Genomic DNA, 15,651 nt, shown 5'->3' with positions numbered 1-15,651 from the left:
AGATATAATAATTGTCCGTGTTCTCAGATAAGTATACACACATACACATATTCAAGGTTTGCAACATTCATAGAGGAAAAAAAGCCTGAGATAAGGTGCCTGTGGGGCAGGCATTGCTGCTGCAGATGGGCCCTGTGAGGGTGATGTTTGCTTCTGTTTCAGACCGTACCTGTCTTGGGGTGCTGGGATCCAGCATCTTTCCAGTCTCCTTCGCTTACCTCCCTCCTGCTTTGTTTGTGTAGAGCTAACGGCTGCTATCAGCTAAATATACAACACTTCATAAAGAGAAGTCACCTGGGTGTGTGTAAGAAAACTTTTTAAGTTGAAGGCATTTATGTGAACTGTAAACCCCACCCTGTGAAGAACCATGCCCTGTGCTCAGAGGAGGAGACACGGTAGGGAGCAGCTGTCATTTGCATGCCCGGACATCCCTGTGCCCCTCCTAGTAGTTCCTGTGTGCCAATAACCAACACATGTTTTGAGTCCAAGTCAGACCCTGGGGTGGAGGACTTGTGAACTGGTGGTCAGCTACAATTGAAACGCTCCAAACTGGGTATGATTTCTTTCGTTTTCATGTGCTTGGGTACTCTTGTTGGTAACCAAAGTACAGGTGATGTATGACCAAAAGAAAAGTAGGGAGCGTTGTGGTATCAGTGTGTCAAAAAGAAGTTTTAAAAAAAAAAAACAAAGATTGCCAAAAGCTGGTATAAATCACTTTAATTAAAATCTTCAAATATAAAAGTCACAAGCATTGGAATAAACAAAACTGTTAGGAAAGTTCTAAAAAGAAACTACCAGGCAAATAATAACTTTTATGTTTTAGTTGTAAATTACATAATAATAATAATAATAATAAATTATTCACTTTATGTAAGACTTTTCACTCCATCTTACACTCTCTTTACTTCTTTTATGGAACCTGGACAGTGTAAACAAACAGCCTTTCTCATTTCTGATCTGTTTTATCCCCTGATACATAACCCTTCACAGAATGCATCTGCTGTATGGATGCAAACAAACACTCCTTTGACACACTAAACTTTAACATAACCCTTTTATTGTGCAGGTTTTCATCACAGCTACAAAAGTACATCTGTTTTTAAAGTCCTCTCATTAAAAAAGGTTCCCTGCCCTGAGTTGAAACCCCATGTGGCTGGTAGCATCTTTTTAAAGCTTAAAAAGGGAAATACAGTGGTGTGGTGTTGTTTTTCCCTGCTGTGCTCGCAATATCATAAGGCATTGACAGTGGTAGGGGTTACATATCTTCAAGGAAAGCAGATGCAAATAAATGTGTCTGGGGGGCCACAGGTATTGTCCAAGACCTTTTGTTACCCTGCGGACCAGTGGCCGGTGGCACATGGAACTGCAACAGGGTGGGTATAAGGAAGGCACAGCTGGGGGGAAAAGCCACCACCAACACAGATTTCTGGGCAAAATGGCTATTTTCCCAGTGGGAAGGATGTCAGCCTGGCTGGGAGTTTTGTCCTCAGGATCTCTAAGGCCACTGATGTCCCTCTGGTGGTCGAGGGGTGAGTGGTTTGCTCAGTCTCTTTACTATTCCATTTCCTCGAAGAGACCTTAGTGAACTAGGGAGTGTAAAGCAGAGAGATCTTCACCTGCAAATAGGTTCAGGGAAGTCCTTTCCAGCTGAACTGCCTGTGGGGTGGTGAAGGTTGAGGAGTTCTGAACTCTCACCATGGAGCCCACTGACCACAGAGGGGTGCTGGTGGGCTCCTCTCCTTTCCTCGCCGGGATGAAGCGCGTTATTGCAGAGGTAGACCACCCCACAGGAACGGCCTGCATTTCATGTGTCAAAAACTTGCCTTTGGAAGGCACATGGCCACAGCTCCATCTTGTGACTGAACTCAATTAGCTTGGGAAAAATGTGTATTACTGCCCCAAACCTGATAGAGGACCTGGTTTCTCTGCAAGGTCTTTCCCCCTGCAGGCACCCTGACCTTGGATTGCTTTCCATGTCCACACTTTCCACCCCAAGATGCCCTCAGCAACTACAACCCCTTCTTGGGCTTCCCCACATGGTATGGGCAGAGTCACAGCTGTACAGCTAAAATAAAAACCCTGCTCATCCTTTCTGAAGGCAAGCTTTTGAAGAAACTGCTTTTACAGCTGTGCTTGCAGAAACGAGAGAGAGGGGAGATTGCAGTTCCCAGGCTGGCAGAGCCCCAAGCACAGTGTGAGAAGCTGATGTGGCTCCGTGAGTGGCCTGGAGAAGGGCCCCCTGCTCAAGTACAGCGACACAGGCTGGACCAAGAGCAAAACCAGCCCCTGCCTGGTCTTGCTCTACCTGGATAATTCTCCTGGGAGCTGAATAAGCATCTTTCACGTACAAATTACCCAGTGGGCCCTCATATCTTGCCCAGCCCACAGATCGTACCAGTGCTGCCACATTTGCATCCCTTACCGGAATTAAATCCCATGGTAGAAAAGTGAATTTCTAGGATTAAAATCCCCTACTAGCCAAGTGCTTTACATTTATCCTGCATGTGGGTATTAATCATTTAAATGCAAGCAACAGCTTTGGCGTTTTTGATAACATAAAAGCCGTAAGAGAAGGCTGGGAGGCCGAGTACACTGCCGGGACCAAGGGGCTTTTCGATAAGCTCTGGCAGTGTTTTGTCATCCACCATCCGTAGCACATGGCCATTCAGCTCAATAGACCTGGAGAGGGACAGAGAGACTGTGTGGGCAGCTGTGCTCTGTTTGCTATCAAGCACAAATAGCTCCGGACCTGAGTGTAAACATTAACTCAGCCCAAAGCCAAACTAAACTTCCCTCGAGGGAAGAGCATCTGCAGCACTCCCTCTGCGAGGAGTCCTTTAGAGTGTAGCACAAGCACAATGAAAACTACATGTTTCTTAGTCTTCCAGTGAGGTAAGAGCAAAGCAGGCTTTGAAAAATACAGATTTTAACTGCCTTTTCTCCTGTAATTATTAAGGTATCTTCTATGCCTATGGAGAAGATCCTTCCCATGCAGAAGCCTTAGGGATAACAAAAAAACCCCAAAAAATCCCCAACATACAAAGCCTGAACATGTTGCTGTAAATCAGGACCCAGCATTTGGGAAAGCAATATTCCTGTGCTTGTGCAAAAGAAAAAGGACTTTGGCAGCTGGTCCAGAGCCCTGAAGCCTGCCAGAAAAAAACTTCCCAATTAACGTCAAGTAAGTGTCCTTGTACCTTAGCAAGCTTTCAGCAGACTGAGTTTAGGAGACCTGATTAAACAGAAGTCAGATTTTACTGAAAAAAAACCAGATGACTGAATGGTAACCTCTTCCTCCCCCTTGCAAATTGAAAGAGGAGAGGTTTTAAAGACCATCTACCTCTACTCACAGCCCTTTTGACGGGGACAGGAGGAATTGCACACTTACCTGGAAAGTATATTCTCTTTGCCATGAGGCAGTAAGAGGTACTGATCCACATGCTTGCTGGATAGGTAATCCGGTAGCTGCAAATGCTGGGTGATGTTGTAGAGGTTTAGGACAAACAGTGTCACATCCCCTTCTCTGTACTTTGGGCTGCAAAGCAGGAGAGAAAGAGGTTTCCCATAAATGATGTGCGACCTTGCACCATCCCAAATCGCGTTTGTTGGCCTGGGGGTGGCCATGGGCTCAGTTTTTGGGGTATTTGGCCCTCTCTAGAGGCTTACTTGAGGGTGTTCGTGCAGTGGAGGTAGACACGGAGCTTCCTCTCATTGGCTCCTGCCAGGCCGACCTGCAGCACCTTGGTACCCACCAACCTCTTGTAGAGCAGTGAGAGCCAGTAGTCCTGGGAGGCACAAAAACACATGTAAGCCCTTGTGTACATGCCAGGTACTCCACATGGTGCCTGACATAAAATGTTATTCATTTTGCTCTAATTTCAGGGGCGTTTCCCCCATAGCTTTCTGCTTTACCAAGTTTTTCACCGTATCTATTGAAATTCTCACAAACAGCATAACTAAAGAGGAAACCTGCCTCCAACCTGCAGAACAGCTGTGTTTACAAGGTACCTCAAAGTCATTCTCTCCTTCATATGCAACTATCAGAGCTCTTCCTACCAGGGAGAGACTGTTTAAATTTGGGAAACACCCTACTGCAGGGCTCTCTGTAGCACCTCAGGGCTGAACACAGGGAATAAGCTGACCTTCCTGCAGGAAAGCTTGTGCCTAAAGTACAGACACGATGCTAGGAAGAAGCCTCCAACAACTTTAACCCCTTTCATTAATGATGTGCTTTTGAATAGGTCTCAGAATTGATTTCTGAACCTCAGTGATGCGTGCATCCTCTGACACCCCAGAACGATGCCTCAGAGCAGGGTGACGCCCAGTGCAGACTCATTTTTTCCAGATCTTTCCAGGCTTCCAGAGAGCTTCTCCCAGCAAATCTGTCTGTCTTTGAGGCTTTTCTAGAAGGAAAACTGTCATGTTTCTCTCCCGACTCACCATGAGCCTGGGAAATTACTTTTCCTGTCAGCCTTCATGCTCAGCCCCTCTGCAAGGAGGTGCAGCCTTCAGACACTGCTGTGCTTCTTTATTTCTGTGCTAACCACAACTGATGGACCTGGGTCCAGATTTCCCTGCCTCAGAGGCATAATTAGCTTGATTAGCATCTGTACTGCCTGTAGGTGAGGAACAAGGCACATAGTTTCGGTCCAAATTAAATCTATTTTAAATGAAGGAATAAAAAGCCCAAAGCAACAAGCCTGACAATGCAGCCTCTAGCATAAGGGCCAGCTGAACAAGAGTGATGCAAAATCCCCATATGCTGGGTTTTCTTTCAGGTGGTCTCTATGGCCATCTGTGAAAATCACAATTTGGAAACAGAAAAATGAGAGGAAAGCTAAAAAGAAAGATGCTATCCTCTCACCCCAAGCTAAGTGCTAGTAGTGCAAAGAAATATGCTGTACATGCAAGAACAATGTATAGTTCAAATAATGAAGTTTCATCACAACAGAATGTTATTTCCTAATGAATCAAACTATACTAAATGTATATTTCAATTTAATTATCCTTCAACCACTACTGAAGGCTGAATATGCTCATGAGCTACAAAATGCTTGAGTCTTGACTTCATGCTGGCCTGGTTTTCACCTGGGATATAATTTATTTTAATAACTTGTATCACTTCTGTTTAAAAATTACTCATCACTCAGCTGAGGAGTATTCGAACAAAACCAGTCCATCTAGGAAAGCCTTGTGAGCTGCAGAAGTATCTGCATACAAACCCGAGCATCATGTCCCACAGATCAGTCTCTGCTGTGCTGAAGAGTGGCTGCATTCCTGCAATTGCAGTAAATATCTTGTATATATAATATTCATGTAATATGTTAACCCATAATGAAACGAGATAACTTTAGGTACAAGGATAACTGCAACTATTCAACAAGAAAAAGGTGTTGTTAAAATAGCTGACTTGTGCCTCCCCAGCCAGTGCTGCCTGTGCAGAAGTACCTGCTGCATTCGGGTGGTGCTAGGGGGGTTCCTTACGTACCGGCAAAGGCTCAAAGTTGGCATCCACCAGGTGGTAGGTCCCTGCCCCGAAGAAAACCTGTCTCATCACCACATCAATCCCCTTCCTGGCTGAAAGCCCGAGTTTGTCCAACCACCTGCCAAAAAATGAGGCAAATATCGTGCAGATGAAATTGCTGACCTCAGTTGCACTCTATTGCCCCTCTCCAACCAGCTTGGGAAGCAGAAAAGCAAGAATTAGCACATGATGCTGACTTCCTTAAAATCACACAAGTAATTTCAATTCAAATCTTCCATGATTACATTAAAAAATAATTCCAGACCACCTCTGGAAGTCCGAGTTGGTGGGAACAGTTGCTTCACTCCCTTGTCTGCAGGCAGTGGAAAACAGGAGCAGCAGTGGATGCTCCTGAATTGGCCAAAGGTTTGAAGGCTGAGGGAAATCATCACACCAATGACAAGGTTGCCTGTTGTTAATCAGCTTTGACTTCGTGACCTACCAGACCCTGATGAAAACGTCATCATATTCCAATGCAATTTTATCTCCCTGAATGTGCAAACTGATCAAAGTGCTAATAAAAGCAGGAATTCTTTAATTTCAACCAAATGCTATAGTTGGTGTCCTTGGAGAAAATTGGTTTTGTGACTAAATTGGCTTTTGATTGGTTATTTCATGGTGGTCAAAGGATGGCATAAGAAAAGGACACCTGTGTGTCTTTCTTTCCTCACAAAAGGACAGAGTTGGCGTTGCAGATTTGAGGCCAGAAATACAGCCTTCTCATGCTTCTCATCCCCCATTTCCTGTGGGAATCTGCTATTGCCTGGGTGTACATTGAACCTCAGGCACAGGGGAAGCACAGAGGGAGTGATGGGAGGGTTACAGTCCTCAACCCACCCACTGCCTGCATTCCCCAGGAAGCCTGAGGAAGCCACGTTCCTCCATGGTGCAGGTACACAGGCCCTTCAGCAGGTAAAACATCCCCCACACCTGGAACATGGCACTCACATAAAGCCAGAAACATAAGTGTTGGACAGTCTGGGAGCTCCCCCTCCATAGGCAGAGCTTGTCTCTCCCAGCCAGACCTTCTTGTTGGGCACGGTCCCATCGACAATCTGGCCAGTGTAGCATTAGAGAAGAAGAGAAAGGGACAACAGTTAAGTTTTTGGGCTGATGAAATAAGTGACATTTTGTACTTTAGCCAAAAGCCTTTGTACGGTGTTTGCATTTAAGGGATATCACCAGATGAGATGGGATATCACAGAAATTTTTATCAAAAAGACTAGAAGTAGATTTACATCCCACCGCCTCCAAAACCCATGTAAAATAAGGCAAACATCACTAAAATCCAGGTCCTGTAAATCTTCTTGTGCAGAGTAGTGCTGTATTCTAAGTTATAATGTTCTCAGGATCAAAAAATACAAAAAAAATGGGGTAGGGGGATGGAACGACCAAAAATTACATCCCTGAGTAACAACTACCTCAATAAATGGGAATGTTATAGGTGTGTGATGCATCTGGCACCATGCTTGCTGCCTGGCAAACTGTTGGAGCTCATTCATTATTAGTATAGTTAATTTTCATTTTTATTTTTTTTCTTAAGTTTACAATGTCAGCACCAACCAAGCTTTGAGGACCCCTGTTCATTGCTAGGAAGAAATTGTGCTTTATTCTGGAAAGTTTGCTGACCCCCAGGAAGAATGGGCACAGTATGGCTGGAGAGCAGCCAGGCAGAAAGGGACCTGGGAGTTTGGATTGACAGGAAGCTGAACATGAGCCAGCAGTGTGCCCAGGTGGCCAAGAAGGCCAATGGTATCCTGGCCTGGATCAGGAACAGTGTGGCCAGCAGGACCAGGGAAGTGACTCTTCCCCTGTACTCAGCACTGGTGAGGCCACACCTGGAGTGCTGTGTCCAGTTCTGGGCCCCTCAGTTCAGGAAGGATATTGAGGTGCTGGAGCAGGTCCAGAGAAAAGCAATGAGACTGGTGAAGGGACTCGACCACAAGTCCTATGAGAAGAGGCTGAGGGAGCTGGGGTTGTTTAGCCTGGAGAAGAGGAGGCTCAGGGGAGACCTCATCACTCTCTACTGACTGAAAGGAGGTTGTAGCCAGGTGGGGGTTGGTCTCTTCTCCCAGGCAGCTCTCAGTAAGACAAGAGGGCATGGTCTTAAGCTCTGCCAGGGAAGGTTTGGGTTAGATGTTAGGAAGAAATTCTTTACAGAGAGGGTAACCAGGCATTGGAATGGGCTGCCTGGGGAAGTGGTGGATTCTCTGTCCCTGGAGGTTTTTAAGATGAGACTGGATGTGGCACTTAGTGCCATGGTCTAGTAACCACGGCAGTAGTGGATCAAGGGTTGGACTTGATGATCTCGGAGGTCCTTTCCAACCTGGCTGATTCTATGGTTCTATGAAGCTGAACATGGGAATGATTGAACAGGACAAGGTACCTCCAGGACTTCATGTATGGCTGTGGCAAAGGTATCCAGCACTTCAGGGCTCAAGAAATCCCTCCTTGTTGCACTCCGTCCATTCACATAGTAACTGAAAATAGGAAAAAAAAACATACCAAAATTAAGGAAAAATACCACCAGTGGTACAAAATACCACCAAAAGTATTCAGCTGCTTGATACATTTATCCACAGCACTATTTTTTTGTCCAGGTCTTTTTATTATTTTGCTTTCCAAATGTGTAGATATTTCATTTGTATTTAAGGGACTGTCAGGTATAACTACCTCGATGGAGGCAGGATATCACAGAAATCTCCAACAGCAAAAGTAGTAGGTTTGTTTGCCTCTACTCATTTAGAATTAGGAAAACATCACTGGGTAAAAGCCAGCTTCTGCAAACCTTCTCTTGCTGAGGAGTCCGACACTCCTAGATGAGTACTTGCATTACTGTATCAAGTTATATATTAAAAATATCAGATCCCAGCTTCTGTCCCTCTGTTGGAATATTTTGGCCATTTGGAGGGGAACAGGATGTAGGCATCCCTATGGGATGAAGGTTGGCCTTCACTAGGAGCAGTAGAGCTTTTAAGTCTGGTTTGTCCAAATAAAGAACAGGAAATTGGGATCCTTGTGGGTTTTGCATTTTTTGTGCTGTCACTCAGTTCTACCAGAAGTAGCTGAAGTCTTCTAGCCACAAGGGGAAGCTAAAACCTGATAATCCTAAATTAGTAAAGAAAATAACACATGTCCACTTAAAGCAAAGGCAGCCACAGGAAGGGTAAGAACAGCCCAGGAAGGGGAGAGGACAAGTTTCATGCCTTTCTAGCAGTTCAAAATGCATAGACAAGTCATATATATATACACATATGTATGTAATAGAAGTATGTGTATCTTTTCCCACTCTCATCTGACTGCTGCACGTCACTGTGCTGCATTTGACTCCAGGAAAAAAACCTACCTTCACACGGAAAAGTCTTTCAAGCATGAGGGCCTCATGGCAGGTGCCCTGCTGCCAACTTGCCACCCGAGCCTTTTAAACCTGCATATCTAAGCCAGGCATAAGAGCAAAGGGCTGGGACTGTGCTGGTGCTGCTTGCACTGCAGGTGGGATCTGAGGGCCAGTTACCCACACAGAGCCCACACTCACTTGGAGAGCAAACCTAAGGGAACAGGAAAAGCTGCTATCCCTTCTCCATGGGTAGGGGTCAGCCAGACCTGCAGGGCTTTTCATTTATATCAAGTAGAAATAAATAGAGAAAAAAAGGCAGCACAACATATCAGCTCATGAGGCTTCTGTTGCACTTTTTAGAAGGAGTTGGGTGCATTTGTTGACAGGATCATCAGTGACTCCCTGAATTTGCTTTCAGCAAGCGAAGCTTTCACTTAAGCAGGTTCAGCCTTTCTAAAGCCAAGAGAAGAATCAATGTCAGGGGTACTGGCTCTGTTTTTAAAAGTCCAGCCACCCTTAGGTTGTTTAAAACTTTACATTAAAAACCTTCTGCTCTCACAGAGGTTCAGCAGAGGCATCTCTGCTGAGTAAGCTTGAGCCATCTTATTTTCCTTTTGTACAACACCCCCTTCTTCCCATGGGAAGGTGCATTTTATTTGCAAGGAGTGGCAGCTTGGAGCTTTGAAACAACCAGGTCTGCAGCTCAGATCTCACTACCTTTTAGTACGTGTTGAAATGCATATGCAAAAAGGCTCAACCTCTGCAGAAACTCTCCTCGTGCAGGAGAGAGCCATATGACTGACGTAACCCCTCACGCTCCTGTGAGAAGAAAAGCTGCTACGTCATCTTTTTTCCCACATCCCACTTCTGTTTTTCTCCATGCACATATTTAGCAAGCAAAATGACTGTCTTGCACACATTGCATTCCCTGCAGCTGTGCCTATGTTACAACCCCCCACCACTGCTTTTGGGTCTCTGCACCAAGTAGCCTCTTTGGAGGTTTCTGCATTTCTCTAATACGCTCCCTCAATTCCTCTCTTATTCTGAACAGAAAAGTTTGTGGAGAGGCCCCCGAGGAACTGCTGAAAAGGGTATTTCACCCCCCCTCCTTCCTGCTGAGATGTTCAAACCGACGTTCTGTGAAGAAAACAGGCAATAATCAGAGAGACAATGGCATTCAAGTGGTACTTACTGGTGCCACGTGACAGAGTCGATCACCTTCCCTCCCGATTTCAGGAAGCTGCAACCAGAGGGAATGTGGTGGAGAGCAGGGGGTTAGGAGGTACTGGTGATGGGTCATGGCCCCCCCACAAGTGAGCCACCATGCACAGCCCTCCCCTCTGCCCCCGGCTGGCAGCAGTGATCGTGAATGCTTTGGGACCACAGGCTTTGGGCAGCCTGGCTGCCTCAGCAGGTTGCTGGGAGGATGAATTAATGTTTAACACACAGGGGTTTCTAGGGCAAAAAGCCCTTGTTAGCACAGCAGTACAGCCAGTGCTCAGTGGAAAAGCATGCAGACCACTGACATATTGCCAGCAGCTGAGTTTCAAACGGCTGAATGTTTAAGCCTTGAGCTCATGCATGCAGGTAAGACTTTAGCTGTCCTCAGTCAAGGGGAAAAAAATCCATGTTTCTAATTTAAGGAAATATGCAATGAAATTGTTCTCCAATAGACCAGGTGTGTCCATTTGTACATTCGTACTATTGATTTGGAACAGAAAATCCTTAAAACCCTGCTCAGATGCATCCTCATGCCCCCTGCATCTGGATGCAGATAAAGTACCACTATCCACACCTGCCCCACCCTGGAGGGTGCTGCTGGTGCCCCATAGCCCTACCTTCTCAGCAGTCTCTGTGTGTGCTTCCTGGGCTGCCCAACATCGGGACCATAGAGCTTTGCATGCTGGTAGAGGGTGTAGTTATTCAGAAGCTGGCGTAAGTGAATAAAATCTTGCCCCAGCTGGGAGCCGTCGATGTGGATGCCAGATTTCTTCCTGAAGCTGTTGGGCTCTGGGAAAGACACGTGCACATCAACACCCCACTCTAGTTCTGGGACACAAAATAGGGCAGCTTGTTCCACATGGGGAGCACCAGTCCCCTAAGGCTTCACCTGATCTGTCAGGGTACGAGTGAGATATTTGAAGGTAGTAAGCATGAAATCAAAAGCCTGGGGGATGCAGCGTGCTGCTCTCCAGCACTCTATCCTAGCCAGTCTCGATAGATGACATCCTGCACCTTGAGGAATATCGTTCACCTGATCTAAAAGCCTTGGTAGGAGAAGCAAAATCACCTCAATTTGCTCATTCATTGGATCCTCTCATGAAATCCCTCCCTGCAAATTAAGACTTTAATGTTTCTTAATAAAACATCACCTTGCCTTTATGTGCCATCATCCGAATGATTCAAAACTACCAGCCCATACCCCGTGGTGGTACTTTCCCAGGTGACAGCTGGCCTGGCCAACAAGCAGGCTTTGCACTTACCATTCCCGAGCTCCCAGGAGATGTTGTAGCTCTGTGAGGCACAGTAGTCCAGCAGCGCCTGGGCGTTCGAGCTGTCCCACCGCAAACCACCTTTCCGCAGCAAGGCATTGAGTCCAAAGATCAGGTGAAACCCTGAGCAGTTTGCAAAGCTGTAGAGAATATCCAGGGTATTTTCTGCACAGAGGAGAAAGGGAGTATGCTTATCCCAAGGTTACACTGTGCTAGTTGAGCTCCAGCCAAGCAACGATTGTACTGCCCATATTTATTTAGTCTGATGCTGCAGATGTGCAAACAGTAGAAAAAGAGTTCTTTGAATATTTTGCTAAGGAGGTAAAATGTTTATTTTTCAGTGGTTTCAACTCCTGACAGCCTACAACCCTTTTACTGTGGGGCAGAGATTTGCACCTCCTTGTTTATAAACCCTACAGAGAAATCCATCAAAGTCTTACTTGTAATGGTGGTGTTTTTGTGCTTTTTCCGGTTCTGCTCAGCAAGAATCAGCTTCTCCTGGCTGGGCCACTGGACCAGCAGCAGCTTCTCAACAGCAGAGAACACAGGTGTTGAGCCACAAGCCTCTGCAGGGTAGAAGGTTGATAGGAATTAAGTCCTCACCTTCATAGCCAGGGTCCAACGCGTGAAGGGCTGCATCCCTCAGGAAGAACCACAATTCCTTGGTTCCAGCCTGAGAGCTGGTCGTGCACTTCTGTGAAATGCATTGCTACTTCCATAGCATTAACGACGTAGAAAAAGAGGGCATAAATATGTAAAAAATGAATATTTTTCAGTTTGAGGTGATGGAGATAGTGGGGTGAGGGAAGACTGAGCTGTGCTTCTGTAAGCTGGTATTGCGGCAGTCAACCCCCAATAAACTGTTTTTTTGGAGCACCATCCGGAAACCCTCGTTCCAGTGACCTGACAAAGCATAGGCTGCCATGCCCAAGGAGCAGATAAGCTGTCTTGGCATACAGTGGTATGGCTGGGATCATAGCCCACCTTGCTGTGGGCACAAACGGGGCAATGCTTCCTGCATTGCCCGTCCGGTGCAGAGGAAAGCACTGAATCCCCCGCATGGCTCCATCAGCAACGCTGGCAGGAGTCATGAGACACTTGTTCTTCAGAGCTCATGTTTTTTCTTGGCACACAAACCAGGAACAAGCCACAACCTGGAGAGGTTCCTCTTCCTGAAGAGAGGAAGGCACGAGCCAGGGTCACAGAAGGCAGCTACTTAGGGAAGTGATACAAAGGGAAAAGTACCACTCAACCTCAAAATCGAGCATCCCTGGTTGTACAGTAAGGTATGATTGCACTGTTGTGCTATGTACCACAGGAACAGATGGGAAATTTTTCATTGGAAACACCTCTAGAAGGGTTTATGTGCTTTTGCTAAGTTTAAAGAGAAAATACCAAGCTCAAGCAGTTGGCAGTGGTCCAGTGGATCCGTGCTTGCCCTGTCAGACACAGGAGGGCAAGGCTGCACTCCCCACCTAGCTCTCTGGCTTTGAACAGCACAGAGAAATCATGCACTGTGTTCTCCTCAGATTATTTCTTCCATCTCTTACTTGATTTTCATAATGAAGCCACAGCTTTTGAGCTGACCTTGAACACCTCCCAGGCAGTGTGGGAGGTCCCAAGACTGCTGCAAGGAGCACAGGGCAGCAAAGGGAGAGTCTCAGCAGAGATGCCATGGCAGATTTCAGTCCCCCACATTCTTTCTCACTTTCCAACAGCTGGCACAGCTCTTCCCACAAACTGTGCTGAAGGTCCTCGGATCTCCTCTCCATGGAGGAGAGGAATGATGACCCTGTGGAGGACACCCAGCACTGCTGCCGTGCCCTTGCAGCATCCCCAGCCTGCATCAAAGTCCTCTCCTAAACCCAGGATGATTTTGAGTCTAACACACTGATGCTCATTTTACCTTGCTGTGCCTGAAGTTCCCAGAGGATTTTTTCTTCTGAAGTTGAGTCTTTGTTGGGATCAAAGATAAGAAAATCTGTCTCAGTGCCGCCGAACCTCAGGAATCCTGGAGACAGGGCTGTCGCCAGTGCACGCAGTTTGGGATTGCTGAGGAAGGAACATTGAGAAACAGAAAACCACTGTAGCTTTGGTGCAGAGGCTAAATATGGGAAGTACTTGAAGGAATATGCTGCAGTGACTTGGGGCTATCCAGTTCACTCAGGGCACTCCTGACACCTGCCTGGATCTGTATCCCAGCCCTCTGCACTGTACAACAGGGACACTGTTGGCCAGGTGAGCCAGGAGAGCTTTGATGAGGCAACAAGGTGAAGACATGCCTGAGGGAACATGGGCACAGGCAGGGAGCCAAATCCTTGAAGAACAGTAAGGTGATATTTCAAAACAGGTATTTTTTTTATCCGAAACATGCCTCTCACCTAGACCTTTTGGTTTTGTTTATGCAACACTAACATAACAGTCCCCTGAGAAGGTGGGCATAAAACTGACTTTACATCATCAGTCCCCCTTTCAATCAAAAACAGCCAAAGCAATCGTTTTTGTACCTAAGAGAGATTAAGAGTCCATGCTGGGGCAGGTGTTAGCTTTAGCACAGCAGGTGCACAAAAGAACACAACTCTGCCTCTGTTACTTGCATACACCCCGTGCAGGATGCGCAGCACTGACACCCAGCCCTCACTGGGGGATGAAGGACACCAGGCACATCAGCCTTATCTGCCCAGTGGTGACAAACAGCAGATTAGAGGCCACTGAGTACTTCCCACTCTTCTTGGTGGCAGGGCTGGCCCCAGAGTGAACCCCAAGGCGTGTGGTTGGGGCTGGAGGTTGGGGACCTGAGCCCTCTCCAGTAAAGCTGGTGACGCCTCTCTCCCCACCTTGGTGAGGAGGAAAAGATGAAAGTGGTGAGAGGAGGGAAATCAGGACTGGAGAAATACAGTGGGGATGAAAAATGTGATCAGAGAGACGAAAAGGGAAGAATTAAGACAGTTTCCAAAAAAAAAAAAAAGAATAAAAAAGGAAAAAAAAAAAAAGATAAAAAATAGAGCAAAAGCAGGGAAGAAAAGGCAGAAGAGAGGTCAGAGGCAAAAGAATGGGCAGGGAACACCATCACCCAGTAGTCCAGAGTTGTTTAGTGTTACCCGGGAAGAAAAAAGACTTCATGTGTTGGATCTCTCGGTTCAGCTTTGGTGGTGACAGACCCTCCTCAGCATTTATTTGACTTCATGTCGACATAAGTCTGCCAAGCTACCTGAGGGCTCAGATGATTTTTATCCTGTGGAACGGCAGGAATAGCAGCCCCCAGCCCCTCCACACATAACGCCTTTGTTCTGTATAATTCACAGAATCGTTAAGCTTGGAAAAGAACTCTAAGATCATAAAATCCAAACATTAACCCAGCACTGCCACGTTCAGCACTAAACCACATAAACTATGTCCCAAAGTGCCACATCCATAGGTTTTTTGAACACTTTCAAGAATGGTGATCCTACCACTTCCCTGTTCCGATGCCTGTTTTACTTAATATCCAATCTAAATCTCCCCTGATGCAACTTGATGTCGTTTCCTCTCCACCAGTCACTTGTTACCTGGGACAAGAGACCGAACCGCACCTCGTTACAGCCTCCTTTCCGGTAGTTGTAAAGAGCGATAAGGTCTCGCCTGAGCCTCCGTTTGCCAAACAACTCCAGTTCCCTCAGTTTCCTTCTCCTTTTTTTCTGCTCGCAAAGGAGCTCCTCTCCCAGGTTTATCCCCGAGCTGCCCCTTCCCTGCATCCACCCAGCCCAGCTACTCATTCCCCGAGCACAATCGAGCCGGCGCGGTTCGCACCCGCGGAAGGTACCGCCTTGCTGCCCTGGGAGGATGGAATTGGTGAATCCCGAAGGAGAAGTGATCCAGCAGCCTCCCCCGACCCCAATTCCAGGGATGGGGGGTTCCCCGTTTCCCCCATCTCGCTCCGCAGCGCATTTTCCTGTTCTCCGTCGGGATGACAGGGCTCCCACCACATCCCCGTGGCTGCGGACTTCTCTGCCTGCCGAGGACCTCTCCCCTAGCCCAGGGGGACCCCTCTGCCGTGCCCCTCCTCTCCCCAGGACCTTTTTTCCTTTGCCCAAAGAAGCGAGACGTGGCTCACCTGAGCAAGGCGACAAAGCGCGGATCCCGGGCCAGGCTGGCATCCAGAGTAAGGGAGAGGAAATCCGGGCTCACCTCGCCGCGGGGGCTGCCCCGGAGCCCCAGCCGAAGCACCACCGCCCCCTGCCCCCCCGCCAGCGCCGGCAGCAGCAGAAGCAGCAGCAGCGGCAGCATCCTCCGCTCCTGGCCCGCCGCCGCCGGCACCA

The 15,651-nt window shown here is 47.2% G+C and overlaps 1 protein-coding gene across 1 annotated transcript; it reads right to left on the bottom strand.

Annotated features, from left to right (window-relative positions):
• Nucleotides 1-700: 700 nt before the first annotated feature.
• HPSE (heparanase) lies at nt 701-15,651 on the bottom strand. Its single transcript, XM_064651788.1, has 12 exons — nt 15,447-15,651; nt 13,260-13,405; nt 11,794-11,919; nt 11,345-11,518; nt 10,700-10,871; nt 10,054-10,101; nt 7,911-8,004; nt 6,473-6,579; nt 5,489-5,603; nt 3,667-3,785; nt 3,389-3,535; nt 701-2,679 (listed from the first exon to the last, which is right to left on the bottom strand). The coding sequence occupies exons 1-12, from the start codon at nt 15,617-15,619 to the stop codon at nt 2,520-2,522; spliced, it is 1,581 nt and encodes a 526-aa protein (XP_064507858.1). The 5' UTR covers nt 15,620-15,651; the 3' UTR covers nt 701-2,519.

The sequence above is a fragment of the Pseudopipra pipra genome, chromosome 4, assembly GCF_036250125.1.
Source record: "Pseudopipra pipra isolate bDixPip1 chromosome 4, bDixPip1.hap1, whole genome shotgun sequence".
Lineage (NCBI taxonomy): Eukaryota > Metazoa > Chordata > Aves > Passeriformes > Pipridae > Pseudopipra > Pseudopipra pipra.
This window is presented reverse-complemented; position numbering and strand designations above follow the sequence as displayed.